Genomic DNA, 26,511 nt, shown 5'->3' on the forward strand with positions numbered 1-26,511 from the left:
TCAAGTTGGAAATTTCCGAGTTCCCACTAATATATGAACGCGGCATAAAGCCAGCCAGCCACATCAACGTAGTTCTGACAACAAGTCGTCGACTGCTTGCACTTTTGGATTGTATTTTTTACTAGCTAAATACACAGATGAATAGCCTGTCGTAACATCAAAGACATTGTTTTACAACTATAAATTAATGTTAAAACATCAATATCGATGTCATGGAATAGTCAGTCGCCTGTTGTTTTGAAGTAGCTAGCCTAGCGTTAAGGCTGGGTGTGTAATGTCAGCTAGCTACGACGACTTTAGCAGTTAGCTACGTTTTTCAAAGGAAAATAGGTTGCTACCGTTAACTAGCGAATAATAAACCACAAACTGGGTTGCCTGACGTTAGTTCGCTAGGTTAGTTATCTAAAACGTTAATCGGTTGGTTTTCTGTTATTCATTTGGATGCGGAAGATGGCCCAGTCACCGGTTGCGGTGCAAGTGCCTGGGATGCAGGTAAGTGGAGGCCTCCCAACTTTTTCAATAATAACCATTTCACGTTAAATAGCTTTCTTGCATTTAGTTGAGTAACGTCAGTTAGCAAGATTGCAGGACGTTGTTAGTGTGTAACTTCATAACTAGCTAGTTAACTAATAGCTAAGTAACTTAACTACAGCCGCTAACTTAGCTAGTTTTGTATCCAGTTGGTGTATTGTTGCTAGACCGTTTTGAGGGCATGACACAAATCAGTTAGCTAACCAGCTTTATGAGCACTCAGGTATATATCGACAGTTCACAGGAAGGAATGACACGTCTGTCAACGTACGTTTAGCTACATGTACACTCATAATTTGATATTAAACTGATTATGGCAGTACTAGGCCGAGTAACGTATGGCAATAGTCATGTACACACTTTACTCTGCTTATCGTAATCGGCGTAATGTCAAAATCAAAGTAAGCATACGCCGATTAAAACACCTGGTTTTCTGCGCAATCTTTAGAATTATTAGGACATGTAACTAAACTCAACAGTTTAATCAGCGTTCCAGCGGTGTATTTGATCTGCGCATGTGCCAGCACCGGTAGCGCAAGACTTCGTGATCTATGCGTCCCAGTCGAAACAGTTCGCGCATATATTATGACGACTTTTTGTGACGTTTGTGTTCGTTTTGATGTACGGCAGGGTTCAAGCACTTTTTTTTCTTGAGGCTTGTCGAAGTTTGGTAGCCGAAGTCAATTCCCCTTCGTCGGTGATTGGTTGACAGTAGGGATTCTTCAATGAAGTGTTTGTAGTTCAATGACAGATGACTCTTCGTTCACATTTGATCACGTGAGAAGTGCTTAACCAAACATCATAGTTAGACGTAAAATTGAACATGCGAAAATAAACTGATGACACTGACATGCCACTGCCAATGGCAGGTCTGGGTTAATTGTGTGAATTATTAATTCATTTCTCTGCCTGATTTTTAATGTTTACAATGCATCAGTGTAGCAAGATATCAATTTAGCCAATGTGATCATATCACACGTTCTAGACTGTGTCACTCTCGCCATTCAAACTTCCCCTCCAGTTCATTGCCAATTTATAGTACACCCCCATTGCTTCACTAAAATTGATCAATGGCTGATCATTAGGCTATGGACAGGCTGATCATTAGGCTATGGACAGGCTGATCATTAGGCTATGGACAGGCTGTGTGTATGTTTCTATTTTCTAATAGTTGTCTATATTCTCGTCAGTGGTGTAAAGTCGTTTTTTGGGGTATCTGTACTTTACTTTACTATTTATATTTTGCCAACTTTTAGTTCACTGCATTCCTAAAGAAAATAATGTACTTTTTACTCCCTGCATTCTCCTTGACACCCAAAAGTACTCGTTACATTTTGAATGCTTAGCAGGACAGGAAAATGGTTGAATTCACGCACTTATCAAGAGAATACGTGGTCATCCCTACTGCCCCTGATATGGTGGACTCACTAAACACAAATGCATCATTTGTAAATTGTCTGTGTGTGCCTGTGGCTAGCCATCGGCTAGCCGTCTGCTTTTTAAATTTCTTATTTAAAATAAGAAAATGGTGACGTCTGCTTTGCTTAATATAATGAATTTTAAATGATTTTTACTTTTAATACTTAAGTATATTTAGAACCAAATACTTTTACTTGAGTAACTTTCTATTAAGGTATCTACAGTGTGTTCGGAAAGTATTCAGACCCCATGACTTTTTCCACATTTTGTTATGTTACAGCCTTATTAAAAAATGGATGACTTTATTAAAAAAAAAAATGCTTTATCAATCTACACAATAACCCATAATGACAAAGCGAAAACAGGCTTTTAGAAGTGTGTGTGTGTAGATAGATACATATATATACATCTGAAACCTTATTTACATAAGTATTCAGACCCTTTGCTATGAGACTTGAAATTGAGCTCAGGTGCATCCTGTTTCCATTGATCATCCTTGAGATGTTTATATAAATTGGAGTCCACCTGTGGTAAATTCAATTGATGGGACATTATTTAGAAAGGCACACACCTGTTTATACAAGGTCCCACAGTTGACAGTGCATGTCAGAGCAAAAACCAAGCCATGAGGTCGAAGGACTTGTCCGTAGAGCTCCGAGACAGGATTGTGTCGATGCACAGATTTAGGAAGGGTACCAAAACATTTCTGCAGCATTGAAGGTCCCCAACAACCCAGTGGCCTCCATCATTCTTAAATGGGAGAAGTTTGGAACCAAGACTCTTCCTAGAGCTGGCTACCCAGCCAAACTGAGCAATCGGGGGAGAAGGGCCTTGGTCAGGGAGGTGACCAATAATCTGATGGTCACTCTGACAGAGCTCCAGAGTTCCTCTGTGGAGATGGGAGAACCTTCCAGAAGGACCACCATCTCTGCAGCCCTCCACCAATCAGGCATTTATGGTAGAGTGGCCAGACAGAAGCTACTCCTCAGTAAAAGGCACATGACAGCCCGCTTGGAGTTAGCCAAAAGGCACCTAAAGGACTCTCAGACAATGAGAAACAAGATTCTCTGTTCTGATGAGACCAAGATTGAACTCTTTGGCCTGAATGCCAAGTGTCACTTCTGGAGGAAACCTGGCACCATCCCTACATTGAAGCATGGTGATGGCAGCATCATGCTGTCTGGATTTTCAGAGGCAGGGACTAGGAGATTAGTTAGGCTCGAGGGAAAGATGAACGGAGTAAAGTACAGAGAGCTCCGTGATGTAAAACTGCTCCAGAGCACTCAGGACCTCAGACTTGGGCGAAGGTTCCCCTTCCAACAGCACAATGACCCTTATCACACAGCCAAGACAACACAGGAGTGACTTCGGGACAAGTCTCTGAATGTCCTTGAGTGGCCCAGCCAGAGCTTGGACTTGAACCCGATCGACCATCTGGAGAGAACTGAAAATAGCTGTGCAGCGATGCTCCCCATCCAGCCTGACAGAGCTTGAGAGGATCTGCAGAGAATAATGGGATAAACTCCCCAAATACAGGTGTGCCAAGCTTGTAGCGTCATACCCAAGAAGACTCGAGGCTGTAATTAGAGGTCGACCGATTATGATTTTTCAACGCCGATACCGATTTATTGGAGGACCAAAAAAAGCTGATACCAATTAATCAGCCTATTTTATTTATTTATTTTTGTAATTTATTTGTAATAATGACAATTACAACAATACTGAATGAACACTTTTATTTTAACTTAATATAATACATCAATAAAATCAATGTAGCCTCAAATAAATAATGAAACATGTTCAATTTGGTTTACATAATGCAAAAACAATGTTTTGGGGAAGAAAGTAAAAGTGCAATATGTGCCATGTAAGAAAGCTAACGTTTAAGTTCCTTGCTCAGAACATGAGAACATATGAAAGCTGGTGGTTCCTTTTAACATGAGTCTTCAATATTCCCAGGTAAGACGTTTTAGGTTGTAGGAATTATAGGACTATTTCTCTCTACGATTTGTATTTCATATACCTTTGACTATTGGATGTTCTTATAGGCACTTTAGTATTGCCAGTGTAACAGTATAGCTTCCATCCCTCTCCTCGCCGCTACCTGGGCTCGAACCAGGAACACATCGACAACAGCCACCCTCGAAGCAGTGTTACCCATGCAGAGCAAGGGGAACAACTACTCCAAGTCTCAGAGCGAGTGATGTTTGAAACGCTATTAGCGCGCACCCCGCTAACTAGCTAGCCATTTCACATCGGTTACACCAACCTAATCTCGGGAGTTGATAGGCTTGAAGTCATAAACAGCGCAATGCTTGAAGCATTGCGTAGAGCTGCTGCCAAAACGCACGAAAGTGTTGTTTGAATGAATGCTTACGAGCCTGCTGGTGCCTACCATCGCTCAGTCAGACTGCTCTATCAAATCATAGACTTAATTATAACATAATAACACACAAATACGAGCCTTAGTTTCCAGATTCGACCATATTAATGACCTATCATCTCGAAAACAAAACGTTAATTTTTTCTGTGAAATACGGAACCGTTCCTTATTTTATCTAACGGGTGGCATCCATAAGTCTAAATATTCCTGTTACATTGCACAACCTTCAATGTTATGTCATAATTACGTAAAATTCTGGCAAATTAGTTTGCAATGAGCCAGGCGGCCCAAACTGTTGCATTTACCCTGACTCTGCGTGCAATGAACGCAAGAGAAGTGACACAATTTCACCTGGTTAATATTGCCTGCTAACCTGGATGTCTTTTAGCTAAATATGCAGGTTTAAAAATATATACTTCTGTGTATTGATTTTAAGAAAGGCATTGATGTTTATGGTTAGGTACACGTTGGAGCAACGACAGTCCTTTTTCGCGAATGCGCACCGCATCGATTATATGCAACGCAGGACACGCTAGATAAACTAGTAATATCATCAACCATGTGTAGTTAACTAGTGATTATGATTGATTTTTTTTATAAGATAAGTTTAATGCTAGCTAGCAACTTACCTTGGCTTCTTACTGCATTCGCATAACAGGCGGGCTCTTCGTGAGGCAGGTGGTTAGAATGTTGGACTAGTTAACTGTAAGGTTGCAAGATTGAATCCCAGAGCTGACAAGGTAAAAATCTGTCGTTCTGACCCTGAACAAGGCAGTTAACCCTCTGTTCTTAGGCCGTCATTGAAAATAAGAATGTGTTCTTAACTCACTTGCCTAGTTAAATAAAGGTGTAAAAAAAATCGGAGTCCAAAAATACAGATTTCCGATTGTTATGAACACTTGAAATCGGCCCTAATTAATCGGCCATTCCGATTTAATCGGTCGACCTCTAGCTGTAATGGCTGCCAAAGGTGCTTCAACAAAGTACTGAGTAACAGGTCTGAAAACTTATATTAATGTGATATTTCATTATTGTTATTTTTTTTTTTTTTATTCATGCAAATGTATTACAATCATTATGGGGTGGTGTGTGTGTAGATTGAGGGAAAACACGATTGAATCAATTTTAGAGTAAGGCTGCAAAGTAACAAAATGTGGAAAAAGTCAAGGGGTCTAAATACTTTCCGAATGTACTGTATACTTTTACTGAAGTATGACAATTGGGTACTTTTCCACCACTGATCCTCAATGGGCTACATTGATTTAGCATTCATTTTGATATTCTACAGAAAGGATTTGAAGGCAAGGTTTTTAATATGTTTTTGGGAAAGGAGAAATGTGATTTGCTTATGTCTGAGTTAGATGCGCTGCAGGCAGCTTGATTGATGGGTCCTTTTAGGTGGGTGGTGTGCATGTATGAGTTCACTTTTTCCTTATGTCCATTTCCTAAAATAGGACTAGCCTGTCTGGACTTCATCTCTTTAATCAGATCGAAAACAACAACCTGTGTCTTGTTGCAGGGTCAGCATATGTGCAGGGAATGACAACCGGTGACAATTTTTCGTTTCTTCTCTTATTAAATGTGGTGCAACTGAATGAAACGTTGCCAAGCTCTCTTCCTGATTCATCCTACAGGATGCATAGCCTATATCATAATATTTTCAGCAGTGTATAATTTTTCCAGTAATATATAATTTTTCTCTCATTCCTGTGTCCTCTAGACACTTTGAACAACATATTTCCATAGAGAATGACCACAGTAGCGTCGGTGGCGTTATGCGAATCGATCGGGGAAAGTGGAGGGGAAAAACGCATCGGACTTGGTGCGTCAATTGGAATCTGCATTTTTCCAGAATTCCTCTACAATCTGACACTTCTTAATTTGTATACTAGACTAATATTTAGAGGTAATAACTTGAATACTAATAATGAAATACTACTGATAATAACAGTGTAATAGTAATAGCGAAGTTGCAGAGAAGCCTCTCCATGGCTTTGCCCACAGGATGATAAAGCCCCCATCCACAGGGCATGAGTGGTCACTGAATGGTTTGTTGAGCATGAAAATGATGTAAACCATATGCCATGGCCATCTCAGTCACCAGATCTTAACCTAATTGAACAAGTATGGAAGATTTTGGAGCGGTGCCTGAGACGGCGTTTTCCACCACCATCAACAAAACACCAAATGATGGAATTTCTTGTGGGAGAATGGTGTCGCATCCCAGCAATAGTTTCAGACACTTGTAGAATCTATGCCAAAGTGGATTGAAGCTGTTCTGGCTCATCCTGTTAAAGAGATTCACAAAGCCCTGTTAAAGAGAATCTGTACTTTTTGTATACTTTTTAGCCAAAGGTTCTGAAAGTAGCGCTCATGAGCCAAAAGTGGTCCCCAAAGGTTACGTACTACGTCACATATGTGCAGATATGTGCACCATGTCATTGCTTTTGCTCTGCTGTGTGTATCTTGCTAGCTGTCACTCAAATGGTGAGGGCCGGAAGTTCATTGGCTAGTACTTGAATTGCAAGGGGGCTGGCCCACGTGTTGGAAATGGCACATCTTTCAAACAAGGTATTTCTGTTTTTATTTTTAATACATTTCCCAAAATGTCTAAACCTGTTTTTGCTTTGTCATTATGGGGTATTGTGTGTAGATTGATGAGCGGGGGGAAATTATTTAATTAATTTTGGAAAAAAGCTGTAACTTAATAAAATGTGGAAAGAAAAAGGGTTCTGAATACTTTCCGAATGCACTGTGTGTGTGTGTGTACATACATACATACATACATACATACATACATACATACATACATACATACATACATACATACATACATACATACATACATACAGTTGAAGTCCGAAGTTTACATACACCTTAGCCAAATACATTTAAACTCAGTTTTTCACAATTCCTGACATTTAATCCTAGTAAAAATCTCCTGTCTTAGGTCAGTTAGGATCACCACTTTATTTAAGAATGTGAAATGTCAGAATAATAGCAGAGAGAATTATTTATTTCAGCTTTTATTTATTTCATCACATTCCCAGTGGGTCAGAGGTTTACATACACTCAATTAGTATTTGGTAGCATTGCCTTTAAATAGTTTAACTTGGGTCAAATGTTTCCGGTAGCCTTCCACAAGCTTCCCACAATAAGTTGGGTGAATTTTGGCCCATTCCTCCTGACAGAGCTGGTGTAACTGAGTCAGGTTTGTAGGCCTCCTTGCTCGCACAGGCTTTTTCAGTTCTGCCCACACATTTTCTATAGGATTGAGGTCAGGGCTTTGTGATGGCCACTCCAATACCTTGACTTTGTTGTCCGTAAGCCATTTTGCCACAACTTTGGAAGTATGCTTGGGGTCATTGTCCATTTGGAAGACTAATTTGCGACCAACTTTGAACTTCCTGACTGATGTCTTGATGTTGCTTCAATATATCCACATCATTTTCTATCCTCATTATGCCATCTATTTTGTGAAGTGCACCAGTCTCTCCTGCAGCAAAGCACCCCCACAACATGATGGTGCTTCACGATTGGGATGGTGTTCTTCAGCTTGCAAGTGTCCCCCTTTTTCCTCCAAATATATCGATGGTCATTATGGCCAAACAGTTCTATTTTTGTTTCATCAGACCAGAGGACATTTCTCCAAAAAGTAAGATCGTTGTCCCCATGTGCAGTTGCAAACCGTAGTCTGGCTTTTTTTATGGAGGTTTTGGAGCAGTGGCTTCTTCCTTGCTGAGCGGCCTTTCAGGTTATGTCGATATAGGACTCGTTTTACTGTGGATATAGATACTTTTGTTCCTGTTTCCTCCAGCATCTTCACAAGGTCCTTTGCTGTTGTGGGATTGATATGCACTTTTCGCACTAAAGTATGTTCATCTCTAGGAGACAGAATGCGTCTCCTTCCTGAGGGGTATGACGGCTGCGTGGTCCCATGGTGTTTATACTTGCGTACTATTGTTTGTACAGATAAACGTGGTACCTTCAGGCATTTGGAAATTGCTCCCAAGGATGGTCCATGGAGGTCCAAATTGATTTCTTTAGATTTTCCCATGATGTCAAGCAAACGGGCACTGAGTTTGAAGGTAGGCCTTGAAATACATCCACAGGTACACCTCCAATTGACTCAAATGATGTCAATTAGCCTATCAGAAGCTTCTAAAGCCATGACATCATTTTCTGGAATTTCCCAAGCTGTTTAAAGGCACAGTCAACTTAGTGTATGTAAACGTCTGACCCACTAGAATTGTGATATAGTGAATTCTAAGTGAAATAATCTATGTAAACAATTGTTTGAGAAATTACTTGTGTCTTGCATGAAGTAGATGTCCTAACCGACTTGCCAAAACTATAGTTTGTTAACTAGACATTTGTGGAGTGGTTGATACACTTAGGTTGGAGTCATTAAAACAAGTTTATGTAAACGTCCGACTTCAACTGTATATAGAAAGGCACAGGTGTTTGCCTCTGGTCTACTGAAAGCATCTTTTGTGTATCCTTTGCCTTGGCAAATTATACATTGTTTGGGCTGCCATATGGTCACCGTTCACTAGATTTGGGACTTGAAATAGGCCTAAGCCACTAGCTACAACTGCTGTTCTGCATTTACAGCCTGTAATCTGATATGGATGAGAACATTTCAGTGCAATAACGTTACATCGTTAGGTCTCATTTCTGTCGTTGATGTTTTGAACATTTAAAGGGAAGATTGCTCCATGAGAACCCTTGTGGGTGGAACTATGACATTTCTTTACCAAAGTGAGATTCCATGCTTTTTCAGTTATATTTTGGATACCAATTTATTAAATTGGGGATTAGGCTTTGGGTGTTTTCTATTTCAGTTTAGCCACACTTATCTAACACGTCTGAAATGTAACATATTATAAGGCAAGGAAAGTCAATTGTGACATATGAACATTCTCTCATTGTCTTATCTGCAGATTATTCTCTCCCTGCTAAGTTCTAGTATGGTCATTGCAAAACATAGGCATTAAGGCTACTTTGCAGAACTCCAGTACTCAAGCTGCCTTGTGCAACAGCAGGAAGGCTGCATTGATAAGAGGTGGTTGATATTAGTAATTTCCCTGGGGCTTTAGTAATGACGTTTGTTCACCATGCTTCATTGCTCTGGCAAATGGATTCCTAACTGCAGGATATCCACCTGTCTCTCTCTCCAGGGAGATCAGCAACTCCCTTGTGATTTCCTCTTGTTTTCTCGTATAGGCATTAGGCCTACCTCTGCAGTCCAAAGTCTGACACTAAATCAGGCGGCAAGCCTTACTGTTTTGTGAGACTGGTGTGATATTGCCAACAATGACCCGTAGCATTGGCCACATTGATGTGTTCTGTCAACTTGAAGAGGGTGTGGCCTGAGAGGAAGTATTCCTTACTCTTGTTTGCTGTGGGTAACACCTGAGTCGGTTAGTTGTCAACAGTGCATTGGAACCGGGGCCCATGCACACGACGTGTGTGTGTTAAATGTTGAGCATGCTGCCTGCATGTTCTTTCCACAATATGCACAGGGGCCTCTTCTCTTCAGCTTTTACTTTTGAATCAGAATAGGCCTGTTGAATTTAGACAGCTAGCTTCCTCCCAAGAAATTCTGTCGACTGAAGTTATTTCCAGCCCAACATGTTCTGCCATGTGGTGGTAACAAACTGATTAAGGTCCTGGCCTGGGCAGTCTCCAGATTAGCCTAGTGCTCACAGCTTTATCTGAGGCAGGACGGTCTAGATGCGTGAGACTCGGGCAGGATGCAGCCTCCTATAGCTGCTCTGGCCCTCTGTGACGCCATGAGCCAGGCTCTGCCCAGACACTGGCGCTGCTGCCATTCTAGGCAGTCCTGTCACACTGAAGCCCCGTACACCCAAAGGTGACCAAAGACAGTCATCTATTCCTGCCTCTGTGCCAGCCTGCCAGACAGGGCTCTTAATAGTCAGGGCAGGGAGAGATCAAGGCTGGTGCCACTGACTTCCACCAAGGCTGGTGCCACTGACTTCCACCACTCTCTGTACAGATTAATACATTGGTGTTTCCCCTAGTATTTTTTTCGGCAGCGGTGGCTACCAGTTTGCTGTTTTTAAAGCAAATTTCTTGAAATTCTACAAATTTTTCCATGGGGCTGAGAAAAATAGCGGTTTTAAAGCAAATTTCCTGTAATTCTACAAATTTATCCATAATATATGCTGTGTTCTTATGCCATCTGAGTGACTCCAACATTATAACCATGTCAATGGGGGCCCCATGCCATGCCATTTTCTGAATTTTAGATTCTCCCTGACTGTCTAGTTTTTATTTAGGTGGTTGTTAGTTCTGGAAGTTGATCTTATTTAAAAAAAAAATATATATATATATATATAACGCCATTATCTTTTCTACGTACGTTGTATTTTTGGAGTGGAGGACATGATTTGGCAGCGGCGGCCCACCGCTGCTAAATTAAAATATCGGAAACACTGAGAAATGCACTAGGGCATAAATCTGTCTGTGAAAACCCATTTTCAGGTCATAACGCGTCTTCTTCCAAGTAATCTCAATGCCACACCCTTTCACCGTTGCTGTATTTGAAATGTCCCACATTTTAGAACAAGGTTTGGCGATAATAAGCTTAACAGAAGACAGTTTCTCATTTATTTGGATCCAACAGGCTCTCTTTGCAAATATGCTTGTGGTCATCTAGGGAGAGGTTACAGTGCAGATTAGGCTATATGGATATTTCAAATTGGGTAGGCTATTCTTTTATAAAACAGTTGGATCATCAGTTTTATATAGCCGGCCTATCAATAAACTATGAAGCCACACCGTTCAACGTTAATTAAAGAAATGGCAACTTCCTGTTTTTGACTCATTCAGCAGTATAAACTAGCCACATAAAGCTCTGATGAAGGAGATTACGCTGAAACGTAAGTCCCGTGAATAAATGATCAGGTCTATGTTGAAACAGTTCTCTTTTTCTTTTTTCACCTGTTGAGGTGTCCTGGGGTAAGGAATGTTTCATTTTTTAAATTTTTTGCCACATAACTGTTATGTCTCTGTCTCTGAACCTTCAGAACAGCCGGACGGACCCCGAGGAGCTGTTCACCAAGCTGGAGCGTATTGGAAAGGGCTCCTTCGGCGAGGTGTTCAAGGGCATCGACAACCGCACCCAGAATGTGGTGGCCATCAAGACCATTGACCTGGAGGAGGCTGAGGATGAGATCGAGGACATCCAGCAGGAGATCACCGTGCTCAGCCAGTGTGACAGCCCCTACGTCACCAAGTACTACGGCTCCTACCTCAAGGTAACGCACACGCACACTGCAGTCGTTCCACCTCAAAAAGCACCAGAAAGAGGATTTGACACCCACCATCTCGGATTGTTCTGAAATCGTTAGTTAGAAACATCAAATTAATATTCCTGAAAGGTTTGGTTGAAATATAATTTGATCTGAGAAATGAAGGTAATTGATTGCACCCAAATTGGCATTTTTATTTATTGGTTTCATATAATCGTCAACAAATATATAGTACCTAACATCCGATTTGGATCATAATTTTTCCTACCAATGAGTAAGACAGGAGGAATCCAATAAAATGATCAAAAGCCCTCCATGGACCCCCCTCCCACCCCAACAACCAGTATACAGTATCAGTTCTCTGTCTGATAAGTAGTATGGAGCTGTGGCTTGGAATATAGCTTTTTTATCCGATGTTGTTTTCTGTAAGTATATGGAGTATCCAGCCAAATAGAAAATGTAGCCAGCCAGGGAGTTCCGGTCTGGGGGCTCCATGCCCGTGTAAAAAATTAAATAATAATAATTGAATAAAAATAATACATAAAAAAGGCTGATTGAGCTCTATTTTGGTGGCCTCTGGTAAATTCTAATGCCTTGATTCCGTCCGAAATACACAGCTAAATTATTGAATACTTTAACGACTTTATGTCCTAGATTGGTAAAATGAGTTGTGGTATTGAGTAGAAAACATGACTTTACAATTAAAATGACTGAAAATGTATGAATTCAGTGTGTTAGTTGTTTTGGATATCGGCCTATATGATCAGGACTATTTTCTCAGGTAAAATAACCTTTTTAACATTAAACCTGTCATCTCTTGAGATTAGTCATATTTACAGTTTTACCTTAAGATATGAATGAATTGCCACAATGATGATTGTTCTTCAAGTTATGTGTTTTATTTGCTCTGCTGCTGTGGACAGTTAGGGTAAGGAAACAAATGTAATTTTGTAATTTGGGTGAACTATCCCTTTAACAGTTCGGCCTATCAATCACTGTGGGTGGGATTGTCAGTGGAGGGGGCAGGATGTTTGTGTCACAGTTGGTAGGGTTTTAGACCTGTCAATCAATCACTGTGGGTGGGACTTTGAGGTAAGGCAGTAGATTAGTAATCTACTCAGAAAAAAGGAGTCTACTCTTTCAATTTAATATGTGGCAAAAACCTAAGAAAGGTTGTGTTCTGTCAAGTAAACATGGATTCCCTGTTGAGAATCAATATAGAATGGCATATTGTAGCACACAATTTCAGGGGGAGGGAGTAGGGCTGTGGTCGTGATTGTCAAGCAAATAACTGTCTGTCTCACGGTAATTGACCGTTAATTAACATAAACACATTTAGCATCTCCTGGCCTCCACGCATATCCTACAAGCCGCTGATGCAGACCTTTTGGAACATCTACATTTAAATCCATGTAATGTAGCCTACACCATCACAATACATCCATTATTTTAGACAGGGCTTAAGAAACATGATATGAAGAAAATGTAGTCTATTTCAGAAGAACAGAATAGTATACTCTGAGTTGTTCTTATGTTAGGCCCTGATCTGGCTATGGCTACAATGGATCATTTAGCAGTTAAGATTTGCTTAGAATTCCGAGGCATTTTTTTTATAGTATGAAGAATACAATTGAACATTGCTGAATAAAATATATAAATTATATTTTCTCCAAGCGATTTGAGGGAATGCGCACATGCAGCTATTCTGTGTTGAGCGGTTAACAAAGAAACAAGTACTCCTATATGCTTAATTTTAGAGTTATTAACGTTATGTTACAGCGGCCAGTGGCTGTTGTGCACATGGGCTGAATACAATAATTCATTATAATTCCCTTCTCCTGGCTGCGTGCTCCAAAGCACCTCTCTCACATGGCTCTGTCACGTGATCGGGTCTTTCTCACAGGCTACAAGTGAAGACCGAGACATCGCCACCAATTCCGTGGCGCATATTTAAGATATGGAAAGAACTGTCTACATTTACTTTTCGTCAGCCAACAAGATGAGTAGGCCTAATAAACAGCAAGCATCTACTTTCCCCAATAGTACAAAGTTGACCTATTCTGTGCAAGAAATACATATTCCAAACAGTCTGGGACAGTTGTGGGATGCGATGCACTAGCATCAAAAATACTTTTTTAAGCAATGAGGCTGACACAACAGATCAGAACGTTTAGCTTAAAATGTAGGTAAACTATTATGGTATTTCTTCACATTATAAGCGCAGCAATACACACACGGCAGTAGGCTATAAGCGGGAATATTCCATTAGTGGGAAAACCGCATTCTCAAAGTGACCGCAAATGCGATTTATGCATGTCATGCGGTTATTATCAAGGTGCAATTTTCTGGTGAAAATGATCTTCTCCCAACTTGAAACTCGCGCTGTTTGCCAGTTAGGCTCTACACCCATTGTAAAGCGGATTAGTGTGCTTCATTTTAAGAAGTTATTTGGCCTCTTCAATTGTGATACAAACCTCATCAAAACATATAGGACTATGGGCTAGGCTACATGAGGTGTGGGACTCTGATTTGAAAAAGTCGCAAAAAAAGGCATGGACTGTTAATTGCCTTAATGCACACAAGCTGGGCATCATTCACAAGTGGTAATATATGGTGCATTCAGAAAGTATTCAGACCCCTTGGCTTTTTCCACAATTTGTTACGTTAGAGCCTTATTCTTAATTTTTTACATCCTCAATCTACACACAATATCACATAATGACAAAGCAAAAACAGTTTTTTTGACACTTTTGCAAATGTATAATATTTTTATATTTTTTATTAAGTTACTTTATGTAAATAGCAGTCAAAAGTTTGGACACCTACTCATTCCAGGGTTTTCCTTTATTTTGACTATTTTCTACATAGTAGAATAATAGTGAAGACATCAAAAGTATGAAATGACACATTTTATATTTGAGATTTTTCAAAGTAGTTCCCCTTTGCCTTGATGACAACTTTGCACACTCTTGGCATTCTCTCAACCAGCTTCTTGAGGTAGTCACCTGGAATGCATTTCAATTAAGTCTATTACTTTAAGAAGTCCAGTCACTTTGAAAGTTTCTTCAAGTGCAGTCACAAAAACCATCAAGCGCTATGAGGAAACTGGCTTTCATGAGGACCCCCACAAAAAAGGAAGACCCAGAGTTACCTCTGCTGCCAGTGACGGACTGGGAATGAAAAATGGCCCCGGACCTTTTGATTCAGACCGGCCCACCAAAACCCCCCCCCCCCAGCGATACCCCACCATCCACACAACCCACTCCACACTTTATGTAAACAAGATTACTGACCAATATTTATAACAACTTCAGTAAAATAGAACAAGGGGAACGTGTTGCTCTTAGGAGGAGGCTGGCTAGAAGGAGCACTTATTGGCACTGGCAGCAAGGTGGCAAGAATCTCTGGAACCATCTGGCCAGTAAAATAAATACAGGAAGAAATGTGTTGGTGGAAAGACTGGTGAGTAGGCAAGTCGGAATAAAATTAAAATAAACATATTTCCTTAAATCCTCCTTCCTTAAATTAGACATTTTTGCAGCTCACTTCTCTCAGCAATGCTATCTATAACCAAGTAACTGTCCAGGGCCATTAAAACATCTCGCTCGGTAACCATGAGCATAAAAGCCTCCAGGTGCTCCTGAGCCTACTCTTGATGAATTTCAGAGTAGAGAAGCTCCGCTTGCAAGCTACCTGGCTTATTGACCGGTAAGTAGGAACTTGTAAGCAAGGCCCAGGATGTGGTACGCGTCGGTCAATAGGTTGTACTGACTAAAAATACGGTAGCAACACACTGGACAGTCCTTGCAAGATGTACAGCTCTTGTTCACCATCTCCACCTCGTCTTAATTTCCTTCAGGTCCATGATCCTCCATAGTCGTGGTTGTGTATTCTTCAAATCCCTATTGTTTAAACATAGACTCATGAGCCCACTCTATAAATTGGCCACCGTCGCTCTGCTGTCAAATTTGATCAAACATTTGCTTAGTTCTTGAAGGTGCTGACTGTGGAAAGCCACTTGCACTGGATGTTAGCTGACTAAAGTTTTTAGGGTCCAGAAGAGCCATGTAGGCATACAAAGTGCCATTACTCAGAAATCGCAGATGGATGCTATTAATAACTATATATCCAGCATTTGAGTATGGACACCAATCCTGTATGCGCACTCTGCCCCAGTAAAAGTCTCATCTTGTGCCATCTCTCCAGGCATGGTTTTCTTCTTTCAAGCCCTTTTTGTTGGCAGATTGGTCTTTAACTCCAGCTCTGTTTCCTCATCCCGATTCCTGCAACTTCCTGTTGGCCCACGGAACAAATGTGTCTGCAGCTGGCTTGACTTTTTCAAAATCTCTTGCCGTTCCTTTCAGCTGCTCCTCTGTAGACACAACCATACGATGCGCAGACAGAATATCCATTCCACTTGTTTGAAGGTATTTTGGGACTTGGTGAGGTGACCTGAAATATTCTGAGGAATATCTGAGCTGTAAGTATTGTTTCACACTTCAGCAGCCCCTCAATGTATCCGTGTGCCTTGACCCGTGCAGTAGTGTTGTTTTTCTGATCTTGTATGGTTGAAAGTGTGAGAAGGACATCAACCTTCTTTAAGGCATTGTCTTTAGCCCACCAGCGTGTCTCTCCAATTGGAACAAGACGTCTGTGTCTTGGGTCCTTGCTCTCCTTCTCCCCAATGTTCATCCTCTGGTAGGATTCACGGAAGAACACAGCTATGTTGTTAATGAGAGAAAAAAAAGTGACCCACTCACTTGTGTCTGCCAAAACAAGGTTAAAAAATGTGTGCATAGCACCACACATGCACTTGATTGGTGGACTTTGCAGAGAGCAGGGCAGAGAAGCCTTTATACTGGCCTTGCATACTAGTGGCTCCATCAGTGGAATTGCCAATGCACTTGCTGATGTCAAGCTTCATGTTTTCCGGCACTTCACTCAGTACCTGGACAAAGTATTGTCCAGTGGATGCCTCGCATTTCACCACAGCCACAAGCCTCTCATGGATGACGTTGGTCACACATCTGACTATGACAGAACATTGATCTTGTGTCGTAATGTTCTGCGTAGTGTCGATCTGGACTGAAGACATACCAGCATCCTGGGTTTCACTTGCTATGGTGGCCTGCATTGTGTGTTGGATGGTGGTAATGACGTTAACGATGGTAGTCTTTGATAATAGAGTGATTACAGAGCCTCTGCCCCCTCTTGACCCAGACTAATGCAGTTTTTTGCTTTTTTTCTATGCAGGCAGTGAGATGCTCTTTCATACACATACACTTTCCCAGCAGAATGATCATCTCTAAAAAGTTGCCATGGTCAATGCTGCTGTCATCTAACGTATAAGCTGCTTCAGACTGCAGGCCTCTGTAGCTCAGACCCCTCTCGCCTACGACTTTAACAACGTCTATAATGCTCTCTAGCACTTGCCTTGTTCTGCACGCTTGCTCTCTATGAGCAGACATCTGACTGCCGATGAGCAGGCTCTCAATGTTACCTTTGGAGGACCTTAGAAAGTAGGCCTCAGCATAACCTCTATGCATAACGCTCTTCTCATGCTCCCACTCTCTGATGGATATGCTTCCAGTCTGTCATTCCGTTCATGAAAGGGCTGCTCTCTGTGGGCTTTGCAAATGCCATACAAAGGAAGCAGAATAAAGCATGGTTCTCTTTGCTGTATGACAGCCACTTCCTGTTGGTCCCATTTTTACAAAAGATAACCTTCTGCACCACAGACTTTTCACACTTTTGTTGGGGGTGGAAACTAAAAAACATCTAGGTCCCCTGACTTCAGCCTTCTAAAATAATCAAAAATTGGAGTGGCAGTGGCATCCTGGCTCTGGCTCAATGCACATCTGTCCACTGCAGATGCACTATCCTCAACCTGGATTAGTATAAATTAGTATAATATTATAACATTAAATGAAAAGTATAATGTTAATATAATAGTATAATGTTAGTATATTCATAGTTTCATATAGTATACTATATACCACTAGTATAATATTCATTCCAGTTGGACAATACAGCAGTTTAAGAAATACACAACCAACATTTTGTAGGTTTTGTTCCGTCATTAAATCCTTGTGCAAGAGAAATGGTCTACGTTGGTGGTTAGTGTCTAATTTGTTAATGCTAAGTAGTAACAATGAGTTCAATTTTTCGAAAGTTTGCTGTAGCACGTCAACCTTTGTATTGTCCCGCCCCATCCAGGCTGTGATTGGTTGGTTCACGAAAAGTGACATTGACGAGAGCTTGTTTCAACAAAAGGCACCCGATATAGCTGAATAGCCAGCTTGCCAAACCCAAACATTGCTTATTTTATCCCTATTGTCTTCTGTCTTACCGCTTCAGCTGCAAAACCTTGACTAACAGTTGAACTGGTATCGCTGGGCTCAATGGGCTGCTCTCTCTCCTCTCTGCTGCCAGTGCCTTCGGGCTCATTAGGCTGAGATTGACTGGTAACGGCGCCAAATTAATAATTTATTTTAAAACATTTGGCTGCATCAGCCTCATGGGACTTCAACCTCTTCTCTCTCCGCTTTTCAGCACCACCTTTACGTTATTTCTCTTTGTTTGTCCATCTTGCTCCACTCCACTATTTATCCAAATGTCACCATTTAACAGAGATGTGAAAGGGGTGGGGCCCAGGTAAAGTTAGAATGGACTGGACCAAAAGTAATTGGCTGGGGGAGAGAGGCTGACAGATGTAATACCCAATCACAGTGGCAGAGTTCCGGCAGCACACTCGCCTGGGCCAGTCAGACATACAGAACTTGGTTATTTTTATTTAAGCGGGGGCTGGGGTTATTTATATTTTGCTTTGCTCAAGCCACAATTGTCAAGCGGCCCACCGGGAAAACTCCCGGTGCGCCAGATGGCCAGTCCGTTATTCTCTGCTGCAGAGGATAAGTTCATTAGAGTAAATAAGAATTTGTTCTTAACTGACTTTCCTAGTTAAAATTTTTAAAAGTAACACACGTCAGCATCAACTGTTCAGAGGAGACTGCGTGAATCAGGCCTTCATGGACAAATTCCTCTAAAGAAACCACTACTGATTGACACCAATAAGAAGAGACTTGCTTGGGCCAAGAAACACGAGAAGCATGGAGGGGGTGCTTTGCTGGTGACACTCTGTGATTATATTTAGAATTTAAGGCACCCTTAACGAGCATGGCTACCACAGCATTCTGCAGTGATACGCCATCCCATCTGGTTTGCGCTTAGTGGGACTATCATTTGTTTTTCAACAGGACAATGACCCAACACAGCTCCAGGCTGTGTAAGGGCTATTTGACCAAGGAGAGCCGCATCACCTACCTGAACCAAATTGAGATGGTTTGGGATGAGTTGGACCCACAGTACAGGAAAAGCTGCGAACAAATGCTCAGCATATGTGGGAACTCCTTCAAGACTGTTGTAAAAGTATTCCAGGTGAAGCTGATTAAGAGAATGCCAAGAGTGTGCAAAGGGTGGCTAGTTTGAAGAACCTAAAATACATTTTGATTTAACACTTTTTTTGGTTACTACATGATTCCATGTGTTATTTCATAGTTTTGATGTCTTCATTATCAATTATTATTCTACAATGTAGAAAACAGTAAAAAAAAAAAAAAAACCTTGGATGAGTAGGTGTCCAAACTTTTGACTGATACTGTATTTATTGAATATTATGTGAACCCCAAAAATTCAAATGGCCAATTTGAGTGCAATCAATTAACTTCTCAGCGTTCAAATGACGTTATGTAAAGCTTTGTTTCACAGTTGCGAGTGTAATCGGCTACAATTCAAAAGGTGTTGATTGTCTGTTCCTTAAACGGCAACGACTCGATCCGTACCATTAGAAATACAGTGCCGCTTAACAGAAGAACCCTCTTCTGCTATGTTACAATACCTGTATTTCTAGAAGAGAGGGTGACGTGACCCACCCCTGATTTTGCCAGGGCCTTGAAATGTTTGCTGAGAGCAGTGTGGCGTGTTGAATGCCAGCTTTTCCACCTTTCACTCCGAGTATGCTCTTGTTCTGCAGCCCACCTTCTCCCTCGTGCCTCAATCTGGAGCATCGTGTGATTTTTATATGCGTCAGTTAGGGAGTCTTATTGGATGATCTCCCAATATGTTTGTGAAGTGGACAAATCCCAAGACTCGCACATGTCGGCACTTGGCAGGGACTTTGTATCTGGGCTTGGGTTGAGGGCATTGGTGAGGTTGCCACAGACACAAGGTTATTTCTATTTGCACATAAAAGATATTCTGCATGGAAAACGTGTTCACGGCCATGTGTAGCTCCTGCATGAGGTTGAAATGAAAATCATCGGCGTGGCTGGGGATCTGACTTTTCTGGACCCCTCTTCCCGGAAGCGAAAGGTCCAGAAGCTTCTGCGAGTGTGCTGTATTCTACTTGTATACACAGTCTCTGCTTTACTCGTAGAGAACAGGCTACTCTGGTGAATGGCGCTCGTTTTAATAAAGTTAAATATGTCTGCAAGATCATATATTGATAGTATTGTTCATGAGAAGCGACTATAATAGTATAACGTTACTGTAAGACAAAACACCACCTCGTGTATTATGAGATTTTAGGATGATTGTGCGAATGGTGACATTTTTCTGAACAGCGCGCACCATTAGGAAAAATATGGGCATAACCTAAAGATTTAAATGCATATTCCCATGAAACCGATTTGAGATCAGATGGTGGACGTTTTCACCGGTAAAACAGTGAGAAATGTGAAGGGAGGGTGACAACAGTAGCCTGGAGGTAAAGTAGGCTCGAGGTAAAGAAACAGGTGCAGAACATGATACAAATCTTTCCCGGGGGGGTGGGACAAGGGCGGAACTTGGGGGGGGGGGGTTACCTACGGCGCCTCGGCCTAAAATCATGTCTAATGGTTCCCTCTTTTCTACCTCTCTCTCTCTCTCTCTCTCTGTACAGGGCAGTAAACTATGGATCATTATGGAGTACCTTGGTGGTGGCTCAGCTCTGGACCTGGTAAGAGTTACAATATGTCTGTGTCCCCCCCCCCCCCCCCAATGTCTGTTGGTAGGTTTGCGTATGTGTGCTCACTGTATGTCTTGTGTCTAGCTGCGAGCAGGGGCATTTGACGAGTTTCAGATTGCGACCATGCTGAAGGAGATCTTGAAGGGCCTGGACTACCTCCACTCCGAGAGGAAGATTCACAGGGACATCAAAGGTGTGTGTGGAATATCTTCCGTAGAGACGAGCTGCGGTATTAGGGTTAATATATCCGGTAGTCTAGCTCTTGTGCCAGTAGTGTGTCATGTATTGATTTCACTCATTGCTGTTGACATTATCACGGTTGTGTGTGGTTTGGCAGCGGCCAACGTGCTCCTGTCCGAGTGTGGCGAAGTGAAGCTGGCAGACTTTGGCGTGGCGGGCCAGCTGACAGACACCCAGATCAAACGGGAGACGTTCGTGGGCACGCCCTTCTGGATGGCCCCTGAGGTCATCCAACAGTCTGCCTACGACTCCAAGGTTACCAGCTTTCTGTTCTCTTCTGTGTTTAGTGGAGGGCACTTGGAATTGAAGGCGTGTCCTCTTTTCATGACATAAACATGCTGTCAAATCCCGCAAACTTACTTTCACTGAATTACTGGCCCCTCTCTAACACACTTGCCCTCCTCCAGGCTGATATTTGGTCTCTGGGCATCACTGCCATCGAGCTGGCCAAGGGTGAGCCTCCCAACTCAGACATGCACCCCATGCGGGTCCTCTTCCTCATACCAAAGAACACCCCACCCACCCTCAGTGGAGACTTCTCCAAGACCTTCAAAGAGTTTATAGACTCCTGCCTCAACAAAGACCCTTCATTTGTAAGTACAATGCCTGAGCACTTTGTCTTTTATTTCTCATGGTTCCATGACTTGACTATCTTGCATTATTTAGGGGTTGTCCATGGTTAGCCTGCCTTTTAATTGTGGGCCAATATTCCCCTTTATAGAGGCCAACAGCTAAGGAGCTTCTGAAGCACAAGTTCATAGTGAAGAATGCCAAGAAGACGTCCTACCTCACTGAGCTGATAGACCGGTTGAAACGCTGGAAGGCCGAGGGACACAGTGACGGAGACTCCAGCTCTGAAGACTCTGACTCGTGAGTAGTGAAGGCTCTTAACATTGTACCCTTGACTAAGAGTTGATCTGAGACCCTGTCTGAACTACAATAACATTAAACTTGTGGATAATCCTATCTGTTGTGTGTCTCCCAGGGAGTCCAGCAACAAGGAGAATGACTCCTCCCAGCCAGGCTGGTCCTTTACTACTGTTCGCAAGAAGAAAGACCCGAATAATGTGTCCAATGGAATGGTGAGTTGGCCTGAGTCGAGGACAAGGAAGTGAATGTAATTACAATGTTAGTTGTGTGATTAGTGGGCTAATGCAAACAATTCGGGAGAGTATCATGGGTCTATAATGTTCTCCTCTGCTTTCCATTTGATGACAGGACCAAGACCTCCTGAAGAAGTCTGCCAGCTTGACCACACTGATCGCCCCGGTATTCACCGAGGTAGACTCTACTACATCGGCGCTCTTTTATAACAGTTGTAAAGATGAGTTGAGTAATCTATATTGTTTTGCCTTTGTCTCCATTTCCACCGCTCCTAGCTGCAGCGCAGGGATGGACAGACGAAGGGAGGGATAGAGGAGCTGGAGAAAAACCTCCACATGGCTGAGGACATCTGCCCTGGAGTCACAGACAAGATGGTCAACCGGATCATCGACAAGTTCCAGAGGTGAGTTAGGGGACAGCAGGGGAGGGGGGGGGGGGGGACTATAGTTAGTGACGTAGACTAGACTATTGGCTGGATGGTTCTTCTGGAGATTACATGTTACAATTTGGAGATTACATGTTACAATTTGGAGCAGGTGGCCTTCAACTGTGTTTTTCTTTCTGTGGACTTTTCCATCAGATTTTCTGTGAGTTAGTGGCATGTGGAGGGCAGGTTTAGACGCTTGATGAGGACCACGCCTCCAGAGTGCATCATCAGCCTCTATGCCTTTTCCCCCATCATCCCCCCCATTCCTTTTCCCACCATCCTCCATGCCTCTCCTCTGATCAGCCCCCCCAGGACCATTGGATGCAGGGAAAGAGGGAGGACTCCTGCTGTGCACACTCACTGATCTTATAACCAAAAATGTTTTTTTTTCATGTATATTTGTTGAAATATGTTTCTGCTATTTTATTTAACCCCTTTTTAAAAGTAGGCTCAAGCTGGTGCCCAAAGCAGAGCGTGTTAATGTTATATTAGTCAATAGTATTTTAGTTTTGTAATATTTTAAGTCTTAAAAAAAAAAAAAAAAAAAGATTATAAGGACGTAACATCAATCTTCTGCTGAGCATAAGACGTCTACTTAAGTCAGTTTAGTTTTCAATTTTGAGTTCATTTTTTTACTGCTACTAAAAATGTTTAAGTAGTTATATTGTAGATGTTCAGTGTACTGCACTTGTTTCCGATGTCTAGCTTACCATCTTCATGTCACTTGTAGCATTTAGAAACCTGCTGTTTGGAGAACTGCATATCTTGTCAAACCACAGGAGTTCAATACCTCTGCTGAGAGCAGTCCGTGGGTGGGGGAAAGGCTCAGACCAGTGGATGTCCATAAATGGAAACTTCTGTTCGGTGACAATTGGAAAAGGGGGTCACTTGTTTGGGCATTAGGAAAGACTGTATAGGAAATGGGAAGACTTTGCTGCGCAAAAGCTGTATCACGCTCTCTCATTCCAAAAGATACAAATCATATCTATCTGATGGGATCTTAGCTCTATAAGGGCAATCCTATTGGAGGTCTACTTCTGAAGGAAATATGCACTGCACACACTTTGATGGGGGTGCAGCTTTTTCTAAATATGCTTGCTAGTTATTTCCCTACTTCGACTAGATCTCAAGGGAGACGGGGTACTTTTCTGTCTTCAAGACACTATGCTCTCCCTCGACCAAAAATACGTGACACGTGCTCAAGTGAAATGGCAATGTCGGTATAATGTTTGAAACATTGGTCTGAGTCCTTGAGGACTCTACGGGGAGTCGCGTCCTTTTGAACAAATCCCAAATAAAGATTTTATCAGCCAAGCTCAGACACATACAAAAGGGTGCCATCTTTGGTGGTGACAGAGCCCGTTTTGGAAGGGAGGGAAGTATGCCAACTTAACATCCAATGGTGCCTAAAACTTAATTGTAGTGATATTCTCTATTTAATTGTGGTCATGTATCATCGAATGCATTAAATAGTAATAATACGTTTGTGAAGGCAATAATGCATTTGATCATTGCATATTTTTGTATTTTCCTCATCAATTACATGCAGATGGAAAACAAGATTTTTTTTTTTATATTTCTGTATCTGAACTTTATAAAAGAAACTGTTGACTTAGCTTTACAGGAAGCTGTCAAATGTATATATTGGATAGTCTTTGCTTCAATCGTTGCAAAATTCATTTTGGTTTGGTCTTGAAAATAAATATTTAAATTATGAATTCCTGTGTTTTTTTTTATTGAATGTGTTAGTATTCCATGAAAATACATTTAATTGCATCAGTATCGTGGACAAGTCTACAGTATCCCCATTTTGTTTCTGTAGACGGTCCACTTTTCCTGTTATGTGCAGCTATGTAGTTCATAAAGTCCTTATTCTTTCCACAATCCTTGCAGTCTTTGGAACCAATGTCTATGTGCAGAAACCACATTTTCAAAAGACTTGTTTCAATAACAGTTGGAGTTCCTTAGACTGACAGTGAGGTGAGACCAGTACAGTAGCCTATAGGGTCCATCAAAATCCAGCTCAAATATTAAATATTAATATTATCTGAGTACTCATCTCATACAAGTAATTACATTTGTTAATGTAAAGTCTATTCCCAAAATTGTTTTAATTGTCTGACGGTTTCTTCAAGGCATACTTATGAAGTCGGGTCCATCAGTTTAGTGTGTCTCTCATGCCTTCATCTTCAAATATGACCAGTGACCGGAACCATCAGGGCCTGTGGGAATGACTCTGAAGACTGGGGGTGTGGTCACAAAAACCCTTTTTAGACATTTATTGGGTCAGGAGGACTTCCCATTGTGACCACAGGCCCACCAAAGAGAATATGCTGTGATAGGCTAGGGAGAGCAAGGGGGTTGTCCCAGTACGAATACTAACGCTCTGATTGGCTCATGACCGCTTTGTTGCTGCACTGCCTTCAGGGTCACTTAAGTTAAAGGAGTCTTCCTCCCCCTCGTCCAGCTGCAGACTACCAGATGAAATGCGCATCCGAGCCAGGGGGCCAGAGCGCACCAGTTTCCCTAGACCTGGGCAGTAGTATGGGAACATGACGTCTGAGTCACTGAGGCTGATCTCTCCACTCCCTGTCCTGCTCCCGGCCCCTAGCACGCACACAGAGGCGGGCCGTTCAGGCATGGGGGACAGGTTAAGAGGGAGGTGTGTTGGGCGTGCAGGCGAGTGTCGGCGTGATAGGTGAGGGTAGTGACCTAGAGGGCGGAACTCTGCTGCTGGGGCAGAGGGCCGGAGGACCTTCATATCAGACTGGCTCCAGGAGCGCTTGGGCAGGCCTGCCTGGTAGCTGGAGTCATCACTGAAGTGGCCTGCCGTCTCCTCTCTGCCAAATTCCCTCCGACCAGCCCCACAACCAGCCAGAGTGGCTGCATACAGCCCCGGAGCGATGGCCAAGCCTGGAGGCACGTTGTAGCGATGACGCCGCAGACAGGGAGACAATGAGGAGGGGTTGGAGAAACTGGAGGAGCGGATGAAGTCGTCCAGGAGGGTGGCCTGGGGAGCGGGCCTGGGGCCGTAGTGGGACCGAGGCAGTGGGGCTGGAGCGTGGTCCAATGAGAAAGAGGAGCAGCCAGACATGTAGGCCTGAGCAGAGAGGGGCAGGATGGGGTGCAGCTCCAGGCAGGGGTAGGGGTAAAGGTGGGAGTGAGGGCTGGGGTAGAGCAGGACCAGCTGCTGTGTATTGGCCAGCAGTCGGCCCCTCTGAGGCCCCTCAGCCACACTGCTGCTGCGGTTGAAGCTCTGGTTGGCCCTCTCACTGTGGCACCGCAGCCCCTGTAGAGCTGTGGGCCCTGGCTCAGCCCCAGAGAAGGAAGAGGAGCGGGACTGGCCGAAGGCAGAAGTGTGTGCAGAGTGGGACGGGGGGCCCTCCAGATCCATAGTGGTGAACAGCACCTCCACAGCAGACTGACTGCGCTTCCCACCCGGGGCACAGTCGGCACGGGGGAACCCACAGGTCTGCTCATACACCTGGAACACACACACCCTGATATCACTGACAGCAGGTGTGTAACTTTCACCATTGTACATGACCCCCCCCCCCCCCCCACACATTGTATTTATCACAGTGTGATACAAAACGCGGCACCGGTGTGCTTTAGGACCATGCAGACGCCTTAGAGCGCAGGGTAGGCTGTTTTCCGGCACGGAGAGATGAACAGAGTCAGCTGCTTTCTGTTGCGCTTTTTGTTGAGTTTTATAAGCAAGCAGAGCAGAAACTGTCTACTCCTTAGTTGATTGATCTAGCTGGCAAGGTAACCGCTGTTTGAAAACAATTATTTACTCCCAGTGCTGAGCTAGTAGTGTAACTGACATGTTATGTTAGCTAATGTAATACCCTCTCGACTGAAGTGAATGAACTACTAGCAGCTAGTTAGCTTTCTAGTAGCTAGTGCTACCACAGCCAGTTCAGCTTTAGCTAGCCTCTAGCGATCTGTCAGGTAGCAGTATTTAACAGCGGTTGTGTGTATGGAAATGTTTTGTAGCCTTTGTTTTGTCCCACTTCAACAGAAGTCTGTTTGATGTTGTACCATTAGCTAGAGCTATCCAAAAGTTGGCTAACTTTAGCTAGCTTGGTAGCTCACTAACTTCAGCTATTATTTTTGCCTCAAT

At 42.7% G+C, this 26,511-nt stretch overlaps 2 protein-coding genes across 6 annotated transcripts in view; one reads left to right on the plus strand and one right to left on the minus strand.

The window, feature by feature from the left end:
* Nucleotides 1–24,103, plus strand: LOC139536899 (serine/threonine-protein kinase 26-like). Of its 2 annotated transcripts, XM_071337606.1 has the most exons (11): nt 1–492; nt 11,386–11,616; nt 20,549–20,605; nt 20,699–20,807; nt 20,952–21,109; nt 21,262–21,447; nt 21,576–21,724; nt 21,840–21,936; nt 22,073–22,135; nt 22,234–22,361; nt 22,539–24,103. In XM_071337606.1, exons 1-11 carry the CDS (start codon nt 442–444, stop codon nt 22,552–22,554), a joined length of 1,245 nt encoding a protein of 414 aa, XP_071193707.1. In that variant the 5' UTR covers nt 1–441; the 3' UTR covers nt 22,555–24,103. The 2 variants fall into 2 exon arrangements, with proteins under 2 accessions (XP_071193707.1, XP_071193708.1); XM_071337607.1 differs by lacking the exon at nt 22,539–24,103 and having other exon boundaries at nt 39–492; nt 22,234–22,365.
* frmd7 (FERM domain containing 7) overlaps nt 24,090–26,511 on the minus strand; it is an 11,310-nt gene continuing 8,888 nt past the window's right edge. For all 4 annotated transcript variants that reach the window (XM_071337603.1, XM_071337602.1, XM_071337604.1 and 1 more), the window contains one exon: nt 24,090–25,869. In XM_071337603.1, the coding sequence (XP_071193704.1) occupies nt 24,781–25,869 (1,089 nt within the window). In that variant the 3' untranslated portion in view covers nt 24,090–24,780. The remainder of the gene's footprint in view (nt 25,870–26,511) is intronic.

This window comes from Salvelinus alpinus, chromosome 13 (genome assembly GCF_045679555.1).
Source record: "Salvelinus alpinus chromosome 13, SLU_Salpinus.1, whole genome shotgun sequence".
Taxonomy (NCBI): Eukaryota; Metazoa; Chordata; class Actinopteri; order Salmoniformes; family Salmonidae; genus Salvelinus; species Salvelinus alpinus.

Bases quoted from the DNA above. Each gene is read 5' to 3' on its own strand.
- LOC139536899 (XM_071337606.1), top strand. From the start codon at position 442: ATGCGGAAGATGGCCCAGTCACCGGTTGCGGTGCAAGTGCCTGGGATG. The intron at 493-11,385 runs GTAAGTGGAGGC...CTGAACCTTCAG, and splicing joins TGCAAGTGCCTGGGATGCAG to AACAGCCGGACGGACCCCGA. The intron at 21,110-21,261 runs GTTACCAGCTTT...GCCCTCCTCCAG, and splicing joins AGTCTGCCTACGACTCCAAG to GCTGATATTTGGTCTCTGGG.